This window comes from Stegostoma tigrinum, chromosome 9 (assembly GCF_030684315.1).
Source record: "Stegostoma tigrinum isolate sSteTig4 chromosome 9, sSteTig4.hap1, whole genome shotgun sequence".
NCBI lineage: Eukaryota > Metazoa > Chordata > Chondrichthyes > Orectolobiformes > Stegostomatidae > Stegostoma > Stegostoma tigrinum.
The window spans coordinates 63,511,001-63,532,290 of NC_081362.1; the positions used below are offsets into that span (position 1 = coordinate 63,511,001).

General features: G+C 40.5%; 1 protein-coding gene across 9 annotated transcripts in view; it reads right to left on the reverse strand.

The window, feature by feature from the left end:
* Window positions 1-4,796: 4,796 nt before the first annotated feature.
* The window catches only part of LOC125454927 (transcriptional-regulating factor 1), a 251,903-nt gene continuing 235,409 nt past the window's right edge, over window positions 4,797-21,290 (reverse strand). For all 9 annotated transcript variants that reach the window (XM_059648596.1, XM_059648599.1, XM_048536259.2 and 6 more), the window contains 3 exons: window positions 13,143-13,313; window positions 6,402-6,604; window positions 4,797-6,232 (listed from right to left, as the gene is read on the reverse strand). In XM_059648596.1, the coding sequence (XP_059504579.1) occupies window positions 5,923-6,232; window positions 6,402-6,604; window positions 13,143-13,313 (684 nt within the window). In that variant the 3' untranslated portion in view covers window positions 4,797-5,922. The remainder of the gene's footprint in view (window positions 6,233-6,401; window positions 6,605-13,142; window positions 13,314-21,290) is intronic.

Sequence of the window (21,290 nt, forward strand, 5' to 3'; positions counted from 1 at the left end):
TGTACAAGAACATTTTCTGCTTCAGTATGTGGATATACCTACTAGAGACAATGCAAAACCTGACCTACTCTTGGGAAATAAGGCACAGCAGGTGACTAAGGTGTCAGTGGGGGAGCACTTTGAGGCCAGTGACCATAATTCTATTAGTTTTTAAAGTATAGATGGAAAAGGATAGACTGTATCTAAAAGTTCTGAATTGAAAGAGAGCCAATTTTGAAGGTATTAGGCAAGAACTTTTAGAAGTTGATCAGGGATGGGTGTTTGCAGGTAAAGGGATGGCTGTAAAACGGGAAGCCTTCAAAAATGAGATTGAGTGTCCAGGTACAGTATGTTCCTGTTAGGGTGAAGGCAAGGCTGGTAGGTGTAGGGAATGCTGGATGACTAGAGAAATTGAGGATCTGGTTAAGAATAAGGAAGGATAATGTCAGGTATAGACAGCAAAAATTGAGTGAATCCCTAGAAGAGTATAAAGGCAGTAGGAATATACTTAAGAGAGAAATCAGAAGGCCAAGAAGGAGGCAAGAGATAGCTTTGGTAAACAGGTTTATGGAGAATCCAAGGGGATTTTACAAATACATTAAAGGACGAAAGGTTAACTAGGGAGAGAACAGAGCCCCTTAAAGATCAGCAAGGCCGCCTATATGTGGATTTGCAAGAGGTGGAGGATATACTAAATGAGTATCTTACGTCAGTGTTTACTGTAGAGAAGAACATGGAAGATATGGAATGTGGGGAAATAAATAGCGACATTGTGAAAAACGTCCATATTACAAAAGAAGTGGTACTGGATGTTTTATAATGTTTTATAATGTACAAAAGGTGGATAAATCCCTGGAACGTAGCTATGGGAAGCTAGATAAGTGATTGCTGACCCTCTTGCTGAGATATTTGTATCATCGATAGCCGTAGCTAAGGTGCTGGAAGACTGGAGGGTGGCTAATGTGGTGCCACTATTTAAGAAAGATAGTGAGGAAAAGCCAGGGAACTACAGATCGGTGAGCTTGACATTGGTGGTGGGCAAGTTACTGGAGGGAATCCTGAGGGACAGAATTTACATGTATTTGGAAAAGCAAGGACAAATAAGGCATAATCAGTATCGCTTTGTGCGTGGCAAATCATGTCTCACTAAAACCAGTCCAACCTGTCTCTGCCTCCCTAACCGGTTCTTCCTCTCACCCATCCCTTCCTCCCACCCCAAGCCGCACCCCCATCTACCTACTAACCTCATCCCACCTCCTTGACCTGTCCGTCTTCCCTGGACTGACCTATCCCCTCCCTACCTCCCCACCTATACTCTCTCCATCTATCTTCTTTACTCTCCATCTTCGGTCCGCCTCCCCCTCTCTCCCTATTTATTCCAGTTCCCTCTCCCCATCCCCCTCTCTGATGAAGGGTCTAGGCCCGAAACGTCAGCTTTTGTGCTCCTGAGATGCTGCTTGGCCTGCTGTGTTCATCCAGCCTCACATTTTATTATCTTGGAATTCTCCAGCATCTGCAGTTCCCATTATCTCTAACTAAATTGAGTTGTTTGAAGAAGGCACAAAGAGGATTGGTGAGGGCTGAGCGGTGGATGTGATCTATATGGGCTCCAGTAAGGCGTTCAACAAGGTTCTTCACTTAGACTGATTAGCAAGGTTACAGCACATGGAATAGAGAGAGAACTAGCAATTTGAAGACAGAACAGGCTCGAAGATAGAAGACAGAGAGTGGTAGCGGCCAGTTGCTTTTCAGACTTGAGGCTTGTGATCAGCTGTGTGCCATAATGATTGGCGCAGTGTGTCACCAGGATCAGTGCTGGGTCCATTGCTTTTGGTCATTTACTTAAATGATTTGGATGTGAACATAGGAGGTATGGTTAGTAGGTTTGTGCAAGACACCAACATTGGATTTGTAGTGGACAGTGAAGGAGGTTACCTCAGAGTACACGGAACCTCCATCAGATTGGCCAGTGGAGATTAATTTAGATGAATGTGAGGTGCTGCTATTTTCGGAAAGGCAAATCAGGGTAGGACTTACCGATCAGTGTCTAAGGTCTTGGGGGAGTGAACAGAGACCTTAGAGTGTAGGTTCATTGTTCCTTGAAAGTGGAGTTGCAGGTAGAAAGTATAAATAGACAAGGTCTTTTTCCTGGGGTGGGACAGTCCAAAACTAGAGGGCATAGGTTTAAGGTGGGAGGGGAAGCATTTAAAAGGGACCTAAGGGGCAACCTTTTCACACCAGTGGTGCGTGTATGGACCAAGCTGCCAGAAATAGTAGTAGAGGTGGTACAAATACATTTAAAAAGCATTTGGATGGGTATGTGATCGAAGTGTTTAGAGGGATATGGGCCAAATGCTGGCAAATGGGACTAGATTAAATTAGGATATCTGGTTGGCATGGACGAGTTGTTTCTGTGCTGTACATCCCCCTGACTCTAACTGTAACCATGCATGACTTCAATCTATGTATAGATTGGACATTCCGAACTACCAATGATATTATGGAGGAGGATTTACTGGAGCATGTACCTGATGGCTTTGTAAACCAGTACGTTGAGGAACCAACCAGAAAACAGGCCATTCTAGACTGATACTGTGCAATGAGAAATGACTGATTAACAATCTTGTTGTGATTCCTTGGGGAAGAGCGCCCATAATAGGAAATAACTTATCACTAAGATTGAGAGCCAGTTGCTGAATCCAAAAGTAGGATCCTTACTCTGAATAAAAGGGAACTTTCTGGCAAGGATGGATTAGGGAACCTTACCAGAGGGTTTGATAATGCGCCGATCTCCTTTCATCCTTCTAGACTCAAGTGAACACAGGCTCAGTCAAATCAATCTCTCCTTGAATGACTGTCCTGCCATGCCAGTACGGTGGCTGGGCAGTAGTACATATTGAAAGAATGTTTGTATAAATTAGAATAATTGATTCCTGTTTTGTGCAAATACAGAAGAAGAAAGGTGGTTCAACCTCGGCTGGCAAAAGAAATTAGGAGTGTTTTGGATCCAGTGAGGAGACATACAAAACTGCTTGAAGTAGTCTGAACGTTGGGAGCATTTTAGAGTTCTGCAATAGAGGACACAAAGTTTGATCAAGAGTGGGGAAGTGAGTAAAATGATTGGAAACAGAAACTTTTACAGTCAGTTTCTATAATTATTTGAAGAGAACAAGACTAGTAAAGACAAATGTTGCTGCCTGACAGCTAGAAGCTGGGGAAATTATGACAGGAGACAAAGATATGGCAGAATATATTTTGGTCCTGTCTTCACAAAAGACAAATAACCTCCCAGACATGTTAGGGAACCATGGGTCTACTGAGAGAGTGGAATGGAAGGAAATCAATATTAGTAAGAAAATATTGTTTGAGAAATTAATGCGGTTAAATGCTGACAAATCAACAAGGACTGATAATGTACATCCCAGAGTAACAAAGGAAGTAGCCTTGGAAATACTGGATACATTGGTGGTCACCTTCCAAACTTGAAGAGACTCTGGAGTACAATTCCTAAAAATTCAAGGGTGTCAAAACATAGCCCCACTAAGTTTAAAAAAAGGAAGAGAAAGAGAATTATCGATTAGTTAGCCTAACACATGTAGTGGGGAAATTGCTCGTGTCTATTCTAAAAATGTGATAGCAGAACATTTGGAAAGTATTCATGGGATAAACGAAAGGAAAAATCACACTGAACGAATCTCCTGGAGAATATGGGGACGTTACCAGGAGAACAGATACTGGAAAACCAATGAACACTGTGTATTTGGATTTTCAACAGGCTTTTGATGAGATCCCTCCTAAAGCACATGGGATAGTGGGTAATGCATTGGCATGGATCAAGAATTGGTTAACAGACTGTAAACAGTGAGAAAATTTGATTGGTGCTTGGGCTGCCTCTGTTCATGATATATAGCGATGACTTGGATGAGGGAACCGAATGCAAGAGTAGGCATAATTAATTTTTTTTGGGTGGCCAGATGTGGCCCAGGGATCAGTGTTGTGGCCTCAATAATTTATAACGTATGTAAACGATTTTGATGAAGAGACCAAAACAAATTTACTGGTGACGCTAAGGTTGGTAAGAATGTTACTTTGTGAACAGGACATTACTTACAAGGGCTTCAAAGTATTACAGATGGGTCGATAAAGATCCAGTAAATGGGTTGTAGCAAAATGTGAAAATATTCATTTTGGAAGAATAAAACACCATATTATCCAAATATGAAGAGATCTCAAAGCTCTGTGATACAGTGGAATCTTGGTGTTTTAGGCATGCATGGCAAAGGTTAGTATGCAGGTACAGCATGGAATTAGGAAACCAAACAGAAAATTATCATTGATTGCAGGAAAATTGTATACTCAAGTGAGGAAGTTACGCTTAAGCTCTACACGACATGAAGTATATATACACACACATATATAACTACATATGCAGTACTATGTCCAACATTGGTTTCCTTGATTATTTTGAAGGCAGAGGTAAATAGGTTCTTGGAAAGCAAGGAAGTGAAAGACGGTCAAGGATAGGTGGAATTGTGAAGTAATCCAATTAACTATGATCTTACTGAAGGGTACAGCAGACTTGAGGATCCAAGTGGTCCAATCTTGCTCCTAATACACAAGTTTACATGTAAAGTCATAGAAGAATTATGTATCAATTCTGGCATCAGGAGCCACTGGAGTTATCAGATAATTCCCTAGTTTACGGTAAGATATTGAAACATTATACATTAAATATCATGATATATTCTAATTCAATTTGAGAAACAGTCAACAGTTTGCAAGCAAATTATTGCGTAATGGAATTCGTTTCAAAATAACTTTTATTAATGAACTCAAGGGCAGAAAAATTTAAAAAATGAATCACTTTCTTGGATTAGTTCAACAGGGAAAAAAAAATCCATCAGTGTCGATCCCATCACATTGCTTTAAAAAAAATTGGTACATATTCAAGCACAACGATCTTGTGAGAGTAAGTATTAAATTCACAAGAAAATACTGCTTATTTTAAAGATGCCATTACTTTAACAGGCTTTCCAAGAGCATGGCACAGAAATTTTCCTAAAGAGTTGTCTTCGCCTCTCTCTCTGCCCCCCACCCCCCTCCTCCGCCGCAATATACAACAAAAGCATTTCATGAAGTGAATCATTCACTGGTCTATACATAGTGCTTAATTTATATCGTGACAAGGACACTGCATCTAGTTATAGTAGAAATAAGATAAAGTATGGACAGGGCTCCATACATTCCTTAAGGAAAACACTTAACAGTGCAATTTAAAAAAAAATAAATTACATAATGGAGTAAAAGGCATGCAATCTGGCCACTATCAGTACCCCAAAATTAATAAAATAAAGCTTTCATAAATCTGTACAACATTGTAATAACAGAAGGTAGCCCCCGTGAAAGATCTTCATTCTTAGGCATTTTGATTTTTTTACTTTCAAAAATATTTTGCTTTGTAATAGAGTTTTGGAATATAAAGTATTTACACCCTACCTGCTGGATAACAAAGAACAGCAGTTAAATAAATCCATAAACAAATCAGATTTTACCATTTCTTTTAAAATATATATAATTTTGAACCTTATTTACAGCTTTTTTGTTTCAATCTATAGGAAAGTAGACAATTCAATTTCTGAAACTTTAACTGAAGACAAACCTTTCTCTTTAGCAAAAAACCCGTTTGGTTTCAATGCTTTGAAATAACTTTTAACAAGCAGCTGAGGGAAATGTAGAAGTCCAGAAGTCTTTGTAATGGTATGAATGATAGACACAAGTCAAAAGCAGTATTATTTATGTATAACTCACCTGGTTTTCTTTTGCATACTGCATTTGAACTAGCCTTGGGACTACTGTTGACTTTGAAGAAGTAGCTAGTTTGTTCAATTAGTTGTAATTGAGTTACATTTTATACAGGATAATAATAATAATAAAAAAACAGATTTACAAGTCATCATCCTGGAGAAATTCTCCATCGTCTCCATCTAAAAGTAAGTCTGTATCCATGACATCTGATTCCTCCATCACATCTTCCAAGTCTTGAATAATGTCATTATCCTCCACTTCCATGTGTCGCTTAACCATACTCATGTGATCTGGATGAAGTAACACAGATACTACTGGTGTAGCAGGTCTGGCTACAGTTGCTATTTCACCAACTTCAAGAGCTTTCTGTGACTTTTGTCGCTGCTGTTCCTCCTGCTGTTTGTGTGTTTTCATGTGTGCATTTCTACTTTTAATCTTGTAGAACATCCTGAAATATTGAATTGACACTTAAAACCACGTATTCTCAGCAAATTATAAGAAAGCAATCATTATCTGCATGTCTGAATGAGGCCAAGATAAAATGAAACTATGTAAAATGAGCAGCTAATTTAAAAATGCAGGTGATTTGAGAGAGAAAAAAAGGTCATCTAACTTACTTTCCACATTCCTTGCATGGGAAAATTGTAGCAGCATCTGTTTCACCACTTGTTGTACTGTGTGCAGGAGAGTTCTTCACAGAGGTGTAACCAGGCTGAAATCCCCCCATTTTATGTTTAGCCGCAGAAGTCAGTTTTGGAGTTTGGTTTGAGCCACCATGAATACGTGCATGGCCATTTAAAGCCTGCCTGGAGCTGAATGTCTTAAAGGAAAGGGAAGGTGAAAAGATGAGATTGGTTTCACTCATTTACTCACTGTACCAAGTCAATTCAAAAATACAAAGAAATCTGCAGTAAGCTGTACAACTTTAGTATAAAATGTATTCATTATAGGTTTGTTAAGAGGTCCACTGAGAAAAATAATTAGAAATGGAATTGTTTAAAATTTCTCAAAAAAATTAAGAGTGCCCAACTAACTGTATTACATGTTTATTCTACCATATACCATACATACACTTATAAATCACAAACTTGGTCTAAAAACCGTTATGATATTTGAGGAGGGAAATGTCTTAAGTGAAGGGAGATTTTTTCAAACATAAATACAAATAAGACCATTCGGCCCATCGAGTCCACTCTGCCATTTAAATCATGGCTGATGGGCATTTCAGCACCACTTCCCTGCGGTCTCCCAGTAGCCCTTAAATCCTTGTGAGATCAAGAATTTATCAATCTCCGCCTTGAAGACATTTAACGTCTCAGCCTCCACTGCACTCCGTGACAATGATTTCCACAGGCCCAGCACACTCTGGCTGAAGAAATGTCTCCTCATTTCCGTTTTAAATTTACCGCCTCTAATTCTAAGGCTATGCCCACGGGTTCGACTCTCCCCGCCTAACGGAAACAACTTCCCAGCATCCACCCTTTCTAAGCTATACATTATCTTGTAAGTTTCTATTAGATCTCCCCTCAACCTTCTAAACTCTAATGAATACAATCCCAGGATCCTCAGCCGTTCAGCATACATTAAACCTACCATTCCAGGGATATCTCTGCTGGACACACTCCAGGGCCAGGATGTCCTTCCTGAGGTGTGGGGCCCAAAATTGGACACAGTATTCTAAATGGGGCCTAACTAGAGCTTTATAAAATCTCAGAAGCACATCGCTGCTTTTATATTCCAACCCTCGAGATAAACGACAACATTACATTCACCTTCTTAATCACAGACTCTACCTGCAAGTTAAGCTTTAGAGAATCCTGGACCAATACTCCCAGATCTCTTTGTACTTCTGCTTTACGAATTTTCTCACTGTTTAGAAAATTGTCCACACCTGTATTCTTTTCTCCAAGGTGCAACACCTTACATTTGCTCATATTCAATTTCATCAGTCATTTCTTGGACAACTCACCTAAACACTCTAAATCTTTCTGTAGCCTCCCCACCTCCTCAGTACTACCTGCCTGTCCACCTATCTTCGTATCATTGGCAAACCACCAGAATGCCCCCTGTCCCTTCATCCAGATCATTGATATATAAAGGTGAACAGCTGCGTCCCCAACACTGAACCCTGCGGGACACCACTTGTCACCGGTTTCTATTCCAACAAAGAGCCTTTTATCGCAACTCTCTGCCTTCTGTCAGACAGCCAATCCTCAATCCAAGCCAGTAGCTCACCTCGAACACCATGGGCCCTCACCTTACTCAGCAGCCTCCCGTGAGGGGCCTTCTTATCAAAGGCCTTTTGGAAGTCGAGATAGATAACATCCACTGGGTTTCCCTGGTCTAACCTACTCATTACCTCTTCAAAGAATTCTAGCAGGTTTGTCAGGCACATCCTCCCCTTACTAAATCCATGCTGACTTGTTCTAATCCAACCCCGCACTTCCAAGAATTTAGAAAGCTCATCCTTAACAATGGATTCTAGAATTTTACCAACAACCGAGGTTAGGCTAATCGGCCTATCATTTTCCATCTCTTGTCTTGATCTTTTCTTAAACAAGGGGGTTAACAACAGCAATTTTCCAATCATCTGGGACTTTCTCTGACTCCAGTGACTTTTGAAAGATCACAACCAAAGCCTCCACTATTTCCTCAGCCACCTCCCTCAGAACTCTAGGATGTAGCCCATCGGGGCCAGGAGATTTATCAATTTTTAGACCTTTAAGCTTTTCTAGCACTTTCTCTTTTGCAATGCCTACTATACTCAACTCTGCCCCCGACTTTCCTTAATTGTTGGGATACTACTCATGCCTTCCACTGTGAAGACTGACGCAAAGTACTTAAGTTCTTCAGCTATTTCCTTATCTCCCATCACTAGCCTTGCAGCATCAATTTGGAGAGGCCCAATGTCTACTTTTGCCTCTCGTTTGTTTCTTACGTATTGAAAGAAGCTTTTACTATCATTTCGAATATTACTAGCTAGCCTATCTTCATATTTGATCCTCTCCTTCCTTATTGCTCTCTTTGTTATCTTCTGTTTGTTTTTGTAGCCTTCCCAATCTTTTGATTTCCCAGTGCTCTTGGCCACTTTATAGGCTGTCTCTTTCTCTTTGATACATTTCCTGACATCCTTTGTCAGCCATGGCTGTCTAATCCCACCCCGGATAATCTTTCTTTTCTTTGGGATGAACCTCTGTACTGTGTCCTCAAATACACACAGAAACTCTTGCCATTGTTGCTCTACTGTCTTCCCCGCTAGGCTCTGCTTCCAGTCAATTTTTGTCAGTTCCTTTCTCATGCCCCTGTAATTACCTTTATTTAACTGTAACACCATTACATCTGATGTTGCCTTCTCTCTTTCAAACTGCAGATTGAACTCCACCGTATTATGATCGCTGCCTCCTAAGCGTTCCCTTACTTTAAGATCTTTTATAAAAGAGGCTCATTACATAGCACTAAGTCCAGAATAGCCTGCTCCCTTGTGGGCTCCATCACAAGCTGTTCCAAAAAGCCATCCTGCAAACATTCCATGAATTCCCTTTCTTTGGATCCACTGGCAACATTATTCACCCAGTCCACCTGCATATTGAAGTCCCCCATGATCACCGTGACCTTGCCTTTCTGACATGCCCTATCTATTTCCTGGTGCATCTTGCACCCCTGTTCCTGATTACTGTTAGGAGGTCTGTATGTAACTCCCGTTAAGGTTTTTTTTTGCCTTTGTGGTTCCTCAACTCCACCCACACAGACTCCACATCCTCTGACCCAATGTCATTCAGTGCCGTAGATTTAATTTCATTCTTAACTAACAAGTAAACCCCGCCCCCTCTGCTCACTTCCCTGTCTTTTTGATATGTTGTGAATCCTTGGATGTTTAACTCTCAGTCCCGAACTCTCTGCAACCATGTCTGTGATGCCTAACACATCATAATCATTCAAGATGATTTGTGCTGTTAATTCATCTACTTTGTTATGAATACTATAAGCATTTAGGTAAAGTGCCTTAATGCTAACATTCTTATCATTCTTAGAGATATTGGAAATCATTAGATGTCCTAAGTTTTCCTTCCTTAATGCTGTATTCCTAGTCTGCCTCGAGCTTAAACCCACCTGTACACATGCTATCCTGTTGCTTATCTTTCCATTTAACTCCATACTACCTGTCGCTTTCCCTTCCCCCAACTCAGAAGTGTAAAGTCTTACTGACCACCCTGTTTATCCTTCTCGCTGGAACACTGGTTCCAGATCGGTTCAGGTGGAGACCATCCCAACAGTACAGATCCCATCCCCCAGGGTCCAAAACTGATGCCAATGCCCCATGAAATGGAATCTCTCTTTCCCACACCAATCCCTTAGCCACGTGTTTACTTCCCTAACTTTCTTTTCCCTATGCCAATTGGCACGTGGCTCAGGTAGTAATCCGGAGATTATGACCCTTGAGGACCTGTACTTCAACTTCTTTCCTAGTGCTTGATAATCCCTGAACAGGTCCTCTACCCTAGCTTTGCCTATGTTGTTAGTCCCAACGTGGACCACAACAACTGGATCCTTCCCCTCCTGCTCCAATATCCTTTCAAACTGTTTGGCGATGTCCTGCACCCTGGCAGCGGGCAGGCAACACACCATGCGGGACTCCCGATCCGGCTTGCATAGGATACTATCTGTCGCCCTAATTATAGAATCCCCTATAACAACTACTAAGGTCTGCGATTATATGGTAACAGCATGTCCCAAATGTTCCTCAGAAATAGTGCTCCTACATTGTAAAATTTATAATAAAAATACTTGCAACATTTATATAGTGTTGTTGAATGGCTTCAATAGAACAAAACTTTTAGATTCCACTGATGAGTCCATTCCAACCCCATGCTGATAAATTGCAAAGCCGGTCTGGTAATTTCAATATATCTTCAGCAACAAATACACGCCAGAATATTGTGCTAAGACAGTTCCTATAGATTATGTTGGTCTGCCAATTCACTTGTTGGTCGCGCACAAACTTCCACTTTGTGCCAGTGCTGTTTTAAGGAGATGCACCATTGCCTCTGTAGTGTGCAGTATAACTTACAAAATCAGTCTATTTCAAAGCACTGTAGAACACACCATTTCCCATTGAAGCAATGGCATTAGTGGAAGGGTTTTCTACATTTCTCACATGAGCCTTTTGTAAGTATCAATGTTTCATTGACTAGCAGATATTACCACTGTTCCACTTCCCCAAGATTGTACAGGAGTTGCAAAAAAGTGATAATATATTTGAACGGAATTTTCTCAGCACAATAGAATGTAACTGCAGTGTTAAATTATCGAAATGTGCAAAGTCACCTGATCATGAATTTCAACATTAAATATTTAATGCAAATTTAACATCAGAAAATGGGGAGATATTCACATTTAGAGTCAGGAGTTTTGTTCTGACAGTTTTGTGCCAGGTTGCATGACCTGATTGATGCCATTAAGAGGGGTCTCTCTTGCTCCCTGACCCTTCCTGGTCACCAACTCTCCAGCTTATGGATTACTTACACAACCATGTAACTTGCAGTTGCTGTCACTCTCTCAGCTTGAAGGTGCTTAGGTTGCTTCCTGGTTCTAACCACTCATCCTCAAGAGGTAACTGTTGAGATGGTGAATGCGAGCTAACTAGAAAGAGTTGGCATTTTTCAGAAGTAGATGAAAAATATTTGATAACAAAGTGTGATGCTGGATGAACATAGCAGGCCAAGCAGCATCTCAGGAGCACAAAAGCTGACATTTCGGGCCTGGACCCTTCATCAGAGAAGGGTCTAGGCCCGAAACGTCAGCTTTTGTGCTCCTGAGATGCTGCTTGGCCTGCTGTGTTCATCCAGCTTCACACTTTATTATCTTGGATTCTCCAGCATCTGCAGTTCCCATTGTCTCTGATGAAAAATATTTAATGGTTTTATACTCTACACCTTTATGTGTTCTATTAACTGTTTTGCTAACCTGTCCTACTACTAGCAAAAACGTGCTGACTAAAACTTCCAGGAGTCTTCGTTCTTGCATCCCTTTTAAAATTGTCACATTTAGCACAGCATGTGTTTTTACTCACCATTCTTTCTATGATAATGCAGCACCTCACTTTCTTGCATTGAAATGCATTCTTAAAAATTCATTCATTCCACCAAACTGCCAGTCATCTTGCAGTCTGTTGTCTTTGTCAGTGCTTACTTCCAAGTTAATATATTTCACTAACAGCAGTGGCTGCAGTACTATACCTTGGAGAATATCTTTATATACTTTCATCCAGTCAGAAAAACGGGCATTTACCAAAACCACTTTCACACCCTGAGCCAATTTTATATCCAGACTTTTAATACTCCTTTAACCTTACAACCCACTTCACTTTCAGCAGCCATATATTTAAATAAATCAACAGAACATCAATGGGATCCCCAATATCGGGACTGATAGTAGAAGTAGTAATGCAGAGAAAACTGGCAATAAGGTGCATGAACACTAACTAGCCACCAAGTGGCATGACCAATTCTCACTGATCTCAATACACACAGACAAAGACAGACATTAATTCAACTGGGACAACACATCCATAATAGCACAAGCCAAACAGAGATGTGCCAGGGAAATACTGGATCCCTGGCATTCCAACCAGAACCCTGTCAACAAACACACTGATCTGGACTCGATATTCAAATCGCTGAAAAACAGAATCAAAGTATTACCAACAACTCCAGCAAACCAAGACATATATATAAGAAGCGGGACAGAACACCAATGCTTCACTGGAGGCACACTAACTATGTTACCTAGCAGGGTGACGAAACATCTGCAATTAAACACACTGGCTCAGCGAGCAAATCTGCAACCTCATCCATGACCCGAGCTACAAATCTCAGGGCTTCAATTTTTCCAATAAGCCTACAGTGTTACTTCATCAAACATCTTTGAATATTTACAACAACTGACTGTCTTCATTCATCTTCCTTGATACCTTAACAAAAAAAAAGTTTGTCGAATATTATTTGTCCCTTAGCAAATCCCCAATGGTTCTTCTTTATGAGTCCAATTTTGTTCAAGTTGCTGGTTATTTTAACTATCCAATTCACACATTATCGAAGGCAAGGTAAGCATTTCAAACGTCCACTTTTCCTCCAGCTTTCGAAGCCATGAGGACTGAATTCTTCATGGTGGACTGTAAAGTACTTCATTACAGCATGGGTGGAGAAAGTGGGTGATGTACCTCACCCCTGAATTCCCCCAACAGGGGTGCAGGGACAGCCAAAATATTTGGGAACCTCTGATAAAAATTATACCTTTAGCACAATTTATATGGGCTGCATTCTGTCCAGCAAATCTTGATGCCGATAACTGATACTTACCGCACCACAATTTGGCATTTCACACATAAATGTGGGGCCCTGAACACCTGGCTGCTCCACCGTCATGATCTGTAGTGGCAAAGGGGAATTTTCTACCTCTGTATTATCATCTTGATTTGATTTCCTATCTTGTTCCTCTTCATCTTCTAAATCTTCATCTTCATCACTAAACTATATTAAAAAAAATCGAAATAAGTCACAGAAGAAAAAGAATGTATAGCACAATTATATTATATCAGGTCAAAAATCACACAACACCAGGTTGTAGTCCAACAGGTTTATTTAAAGACACAAGCTGTTTGAGTCTCAACTCCTTCAGGTGTCAGTGAGAGAGGTGGCATCGGACACAGAATTTATAAGCAAAAGATCAAAAGGGTCAGAGAACTGGTGCGGCATTGAACAAACCTAAGATGGCTCTTAAATCTTTAATCAATTAGAAAGGATTAATATGCAAATACCCAATTTTTTTTCCCCAAGTTGCTGTCCCAAGATAACTAAAGGCTTTATCGCTACCTTCAGTGTATCAGAGGTCACACCCCAGGTCAGACAATGCATTTTAGGTATGAGGCCTTGTTCAGAAACTGGCTGTGTACCAACTTGGAGTCAGACTGGTTTTATTTCCAAAGGAAGAACATATAAAATGCCACTGTGACGGTGTACAACTTGTGTGTTTTTTGAACAAAATAGAATGTATCTGCAAATGCAAATTTCTGTAATTACAAATCTGCAAATCAAATTTTCTTTAGTGATCCTGAGGCAGTGACTTGAAAGAAATTTCATAGTTTGTACATTAATCCTTTCTAACTGTGGACAGTGTAAAGGATAGCTGTAAGCTCCAAAATGACATAGAAAGTCCTACAGTACTACAGCATGGAAACAGGCCCTTTGGCCCAAAGTGGTCCATGCTGCCCCCTCAGCTGGTTCCAACTGCCCACATTTGGTCCATATCCCTCTAAACTCTTCTCATCCATGTACCGATCCAAATATTTTTTAAATGTTGCTATTGTACCTGCCTCAGGTACAATAGCAACATTTAATTTCTCTGGCGGCCCATCCCATATATGAACTATTAACATTCTCTGCATGAAGAAGTTGCCCCTCAGGTCCTCCTTAAACCTATCTCCTCTCACCTTAAACCTATGCCCTCTAGTTTTCAATTCCCCATCCCTGAGAAAAAGACTATATGCATTCATCCTATCTATGCCTGTTTTGATTTTATACACCTCAATAAGATCACTCCTCATCCTCTTATGTTCCAAGGAATGAAGTCCTATCCTGGCTGACCTCTCCCTATAAACTCAGACCTACTAGTCCTGGCAACATCCTTGCAAACATTCTTTGCACACTTTTTAGTTTAACTATGTCTTTCCTGTAACAAGATGACCAAAACTGTACACAATACTCCAAGTATGGCTTTACCAACAACTTATACAACTGTAACATAACGTCCTGACTCCTATACTCAATACCTCAACCGATGGAGGGCCAGCATTTTAGATGCCTTCTTCACCACCTTGTGACTATGTACTTGTGGTCCTAGGTCCCTCTGTCCACAACACTCCTCAGGACCTTACCATTTACCGTACAAGTCCTACCTTGGTTTGACTTCTCAAAGTGCAACACCTCACACTTATCTGCACTGAATTGCATTTCCCCATCCGATCAAGATCCCTGTGTAATTTTTGATAACCTTCCTCACTATCAATGGTAACTCCTAATTTTATATCATCTGCAAACTTATTAATCATGCCTTGTACATTCACATCCAGATCATTTATGTAAATAACAAATACAAAGGTCCCAACACTGACCTGTGGCGCACCACTTGTCAGAGGCATCCAGTCTGAGAAACCACCCTCAACCATCACCCTCTGCTTCCTACCATCGAGCCAGTTTTGAATCCAATTAACTAGCTCTCCCTGGATCCCACGTGTCTGGCCTTCATGACTAGTCTGCCGTGTGGGCTAAGTATGAGGTCATACATTTAGGGAGGTCAAAACAGAATACCACAATGAACAGGAATATACCGAGAGGGGCAGGTGAAATGAGAGATCTTGGTGTGCAAGTGCACAGGTCCTTTAAGGTGAGAGTACAGGTAGATAAGGTTTTAAAAGAAGGCAAATGGAATGCTATCCTTCAGTGGCAGAGATACAGACAACAAAAGTAGGGATATGATGATGAAACTTTATAAGACACTGGTGAGGCCATAACTGTAGTATTGTGTGTAGTTCTGTTCACCACATTATAGTAAGCATGTAATTGCTCTGGAGAAGAGCAGATTTACTAGATGTTATAGATATCATAGAATCTCTACAGTGTGGAAGCAGGCCATTTGGTCTTTTGAGTTCACACCAACGTTCCAAACAGTATCCCGTCCACACCCATACCCCTGTTCCTGTAATCCTACATTTTTACTGTGGCTACCCCACCTAACCTGCACTGGACTCTACACAGCAATTTGGCACGGCCAATTCACCTAATGTACATATTTTTGAACTGAGAGAGGAAACCAGAGCACCCACAAGAAGCATATGCAGAGACAGGAAGAACGTGCATACTCCACACAGTCACCCATGGGTGGAATCAAACCAGGGTCCATGTACTATGAGGCAGCAGTGCTAACCACTAAGCCACCATGCCATTTGGCAATGTTGCCAGGGCTGGACAATTGTAGTTAGAAGGGCAGACTGGACATAACAAAGTGTGAAGCTGGATGAACACAGCAGGCCAAGCAGCATCTCAGGAGCACAAAAGCTGACGTTTCAGGCCTAGACCCTTCATCAGAGCTCTCTGAAGAAGGGTCCAGGCCTGAAACGTCAGCTTTTGTGCTCCTGAGATGCTGCTTGGCCTGCTGTGTTCATCCAGCTTCACTTTGTTATCTTGGATTCTCCAGCATCTGCAGTTCCCATTATCTCTGGCAGACTGGAGAGGTTGGGTTAGCCTTCTCTGTTCCAAGAAAAGCAGAACGGTGACAAGATTGAGGTAATATATAGAAGAGACAGGTGGAATCTGTCTGTCTTGGTAGAGCATTTAAAAACACAAGGGATTCAAGTTAAGTGGCAAAAGGATTAGAAAGGATGTCAGGAAAAACTCTTTCTTTAGGTAGAGGGTGGGGGTTTCTGGAATTCTCCACCATCTCTTCGTTCCACTCAACTTCTCCAGCCTCATTTTCCAACAGTCCAACGTTCACTGTTGCCTCTTCCTTACCGTTTAGATATCTAACAAAAACACTCGCAATCTTCTTTTATATTGCTAGCTAGCTTACTGTCTTATTTCATCTTCTCCTCACTTAGTGCTTTTTCTAAACTTGCCCTCTACTGGCTTTTAAAAGCTTCCCAATCATCTGCACCACACTGTATGCTTTTTCTTTTGTTTTTATGCTGTCCCTGACTTCCCCCGTCAGCCATCCTTATGTTTCATCCTTCCCTCCTTTAGTATGTTACTTCTTCCTTGTGATGGATTTCTGCTGTTCCTCCTGAATTACCCCGAAAACTCTGGCCGTTGCTGCTTCATTATTTTCCCTGCTTCGCTTCCCTTTCGGTCAACTATGTCCAGCTCCTCTTCAGGGCTTTGAAGTTACCTTCACTCCACTGTAATACCATTACATCTGTTTCCAACTTGTCCCTCTCAAACAGCAGGTTGAATTCTATAACATTATGGTCACTGCCCCCGAGGGGTTCATTCACCTTATGCTCCCTACTGTCTCATTACAGACCCTGATTATATCTCATTGCTAAATGTCTGTGTCTAATGTGGAGTACAGGGAGGGAAGTTCATTCTTAGTCTTATAAAAAGGATTTTTAAAAAAATGATCAATTAAGAAGAGAGCATTATTGCTTAAAAAGCTGGCAATTCAAGAGTAGCAAACAGCTCTTCAGTTGCTGCTTAGACCTGACAATTTTAGAATTAGAATTATGTTTGTTGTCATTTGTACTCGAGTACAAGGATAAATGAGTACAGCGAAGTGTGTACAGAGTCATTATTTCTGGCACCATCTTAGGTAAAAAGGTACCTAGGTACAAAATCTTGGGTATAAATTAGAAAAATGAATCCCATGATGCAGCATTTCTAAGGTGGTACAAGAATACCAATACTGCTTGACATCTAATAATTGATAAGAAAAATTCATCGATGTTTGTATCGGATAACCAATTGGTGGAACTCAATACCACTGTATATATGGGTTAAATAACAGTCAATACATCAAATGACATATTTCTGTCATTTAAATGTTATTTAATAATTTCACCCGTTGACAAATGGTTATACTGAACACATTTTAAATGTCTCTAATCACTTCTCTTCAAGTCAAGAAGCAAAGATGTGTTGGAGCATAGTCTATGAAATAAACCGAGACTACTCAGGTTTATCACCATCAGACAAGCACTACAACAAAGGCATGCAATTTGCTGCAAGGACAAACGTAGCTCCGAATATCACAACAGACCAGTCCACGTATTCTTCTTCCAGGAACAAGTTTTTATGTTAAAAATTGAGGAATCTTAGCTTAACAATGCTAACTGACAAATGTTTACTACCAATTCCACTCTATTGAGCAGGTTTGCATTACTCAGTTACCAAGTCCCATTTCAAGAATTTATTGGAAATCATTTGCAAGATTATTAATATTGTCTTCTGAAATTTATCCTGGGTGAAAGTTATGTAGCACATTGTGGTTGCAACTGTCCAAGCTAACAAACGGTGTTTAAACCTTAATAGTTTTCATACATTTATGGGTAAATTCATTTCAAATAATGTGTTTGATATGGAAATATATTTTAGAAAATATCAATACAGGTTTTGTAGGAAGCAGCTAGTTACTAATTTCTCAGATATTTCTGCCATTAAATTCATAGCTGCTTGGTACCTAACAGTTGTCTCTTTAAACTATTTAAATTGAAAAACTTTACATTATTTCCTCAACAATATTTACTGACTTACATTTTGAAATTGATATGAAATCAAATTTCTTCATCAACAAAAGATCTAAAACAACCAAATATTTTGATGCAGGACGATAAAATTAGACACAGATTGTTAAGGGACCAGATGTCCACGAAACAATAGAAATATTAAATGGCTTTTAAAAATTCAGTTCCATCTAACAGACATCTTTGGACCAGCTAGTGTGCGCAAAACATGATTATTGTTGCATTACCTAAATAAATCGACACAGATCAAAACAAAGGCAATTCTGTCCAAGAAAATCAATTGTGGAATGAAAAATAGCAGCTGAGGAAGGGTCACCAGACCCAAAACATTAACTCTGTTTTCTCCTCCACAGATGCTACCAGACCTGCTGAGCTTTTCCAGCAACTTTGTTTTTGTTCCTGAAAAATAATAGCACTTGGTCACCAGTGCAATTCTGGTTCAATCTATAAGAGGGTTGATCACAATATGGTCAAATTTGCTAGATTGCATCAATAATTTTATGGGTTGGGTCTTGGTGGAGAGATGTGATAAGAGGACCAAGCTATCAAAATTAAATTCTCGCTGTTACATCAAGCCATTGAGTGTCATGGCAAAGCAGCAGTGAGGGTCCCAGCAACTTTGGCTGTGGCTTTAGAAATGATCTGAATTACTTGCTTCTGAAAATAGTAACCATGTGTGTTCTAGATATGCCTCTGGTGGAGCATATTTTTAATAACCATCTGTCAAGGCAAAAGGTGAATCATTGTAAAATGTAACCAATTCCTCAGTCTCAAAACTCCAACGCAGCAATCCATAAACAGTTGACTATAGAGGTGAACAAATGTAACTGATACATAATTAACTCAATTATATTGCATTTAAGTGGATAGACCATTTTTCTTTATAAGCTTATGTCAGATCTTAACACTGACACTTGCAAGCAATTAAAGGAACAAAGAATGTGTTAATTTGATCAAATGAAGATACAGCTACATTGTGGAATACGAATTAGGATTACTATTAGTGGATAATGTCATACCATTAATATTTGAAGCTTGAAGTGGAGTTGAGGGATTAAATTCATTTACGAAAGGAAAGAAACAAGTAATTTTGTCTAAGTAATTAGAGTAGAGCAAATGTACATTGAGTGAAACTACATGCATTACACCTATGCCAGAGGAAGTCACAGAGTCAAATTGCCATGGCAACCAGGTTTCCCAAACTAAACTGGTCCCATCTCCCTGTATTTGGCCCATATCCCTTGCTGAGCAAAGTGAGGGCCCAGGTTGTTCGAGGTGAGCTACTGGCTTGGATTGAGGATTGGCTGTCTGACAGAAGGCAGAGAGTTGGGATAAAAGGCTCTTTCTCGGAATGGCTACCGGTGATGAATGGTGTCCCGCAGGGTTCAGTGTTGGGGCCGCAGCTGTTCACCTTATATATTAATGATCTGGATGAAGGAACCGGGGGCATTCTGGCGAAGTTTGCCGATGATACAAAGATAGGTGGACAGGCAGGTCGTACTGAGGAGGTGGAGAAGCTGCAGAAAGATTTAGACAGTTTAGGAGAATGGTCCAGGAAATGGCTGATGAAATTCAATGTGAGTAAATGGGAGGTTCTGCACTTTGGAAAACAGAATACAGGCATGGACTATTTTCTAAATGGTGAGAAAATTCGCAAAGCAGAAGTACAAAGGGATCTGGGAGTGTTGGTCCAGGATTCTCTAAAGGTTAACTTGCAGGTAGAGTCCGTAATTAAGAAAGCAAATGTAATGTTGTCGTTTATCTCAACAGGGTTGGAATATAAAAGCAGCGATGTGTTTCTGAGGCTTTATAAAGCTCTAGTTAGGCCCCATTTAGAATACTGTGTCCAATTTTGGGCCCCACACCTCAGGAAGGACATCCTGGCCCTGGAGCGTGTCCAGCGGAGATTCACACGGATGATCCCTGGAATGGTAGGTTTAACGTATGGTGGACGCTAGGAAGTTGTTTCCGTTAGGCGGGGAGACTGGGACCGTGGGCACAGCCTTAAAATTAGAGGGGGTAAATTTAAAACTGAAATGAGACGACCATTTCTTCAGCCAGAGTGTGGTGGGCTTGTGGAATTCATTGCCATGGAGTGCAGTGGAGGCCGGGACGTTGGATGCCTTCAAGGCAGAGATCGACAAATTCTTGATCTCAGAAGGAATCAATGGCTACGGGGAGACCGCAGGGGAGTGGAGTTGAAATGCCCATCAGCCATGATTTAAATGGCGGAGTGGAATTGATGGGCCGAATCGCCTTACTTCCACTCCTATGTCTTATGGTCTAAACCTTTCCTATTCACGCACCTGTCTAAATGTCCTCTAAATCTTGTAACCTGCAAAGTGGTAGGCATCATTTAAAAGACATCTGGGGAGGTTCATGGATGGAAAATGTTTCAAGGGATATGGGCTAAATGGGACTAGCTTAGTTTGGGAAACCTGGCCAGCATGGGTGAGTTAGATTGAAGGGTATGATCCCATGTTGTATGGCTCTATGATGTAAACTCGGTTTGGATTTCATGTCACACAAAGTCATGTAAAATTCCCTTTAATATTTTACCAACTGCATCTTTCACTTTGCCCAATAATTACTTATAAATAAGAAAAAAACATTAATTTTCAACAGAGTATATTTTAAAAATCTAACGTGGCATGCAAGTAGCGGGACTGGAACAGGTGACTGAAAGAACTATAATTGGTAAAACTGTGGAGAGCAAAATTGGAAAAATAAATGCTGACATGATCAGAATAAAGGTAATGATCCACTTGTCAAAACAAGTAGGTTCGATCTGAAGCCTCATTTCAAACTGACCAGAATCTACAAGCATCTTGCCACCAAAGAGTTTAAATTTTAAGCTGCAGTATTGCCACAGACCCAGTTGTTCTCAAAGACAGGATTAAATGATCAACAAGGCTGTCGTGTAGCCACAATCAAGTCAGCTTCAAAAAAACCTTTTTGGCCCCAGCCTCTAGTCATTCAAAGGTCCACATATCGGATAACAAAATCTATGTACAGGCAAGCCCATGGGGCTTGCTGCATCCAGAGCAGCCCAATTTCAGCAAAAAGGTCCAAAAACAGATTTCCGATCATATATTTGCACATGCAAAGGATCTAATGCGCAAGAATAGTAGAGGAACATTGAAGTGCAATGCCCAGAGACCCCTGAACAAAACAGGATAGATAAGAAGCCATCCTTTATCGTGAAGTATGAGACTGA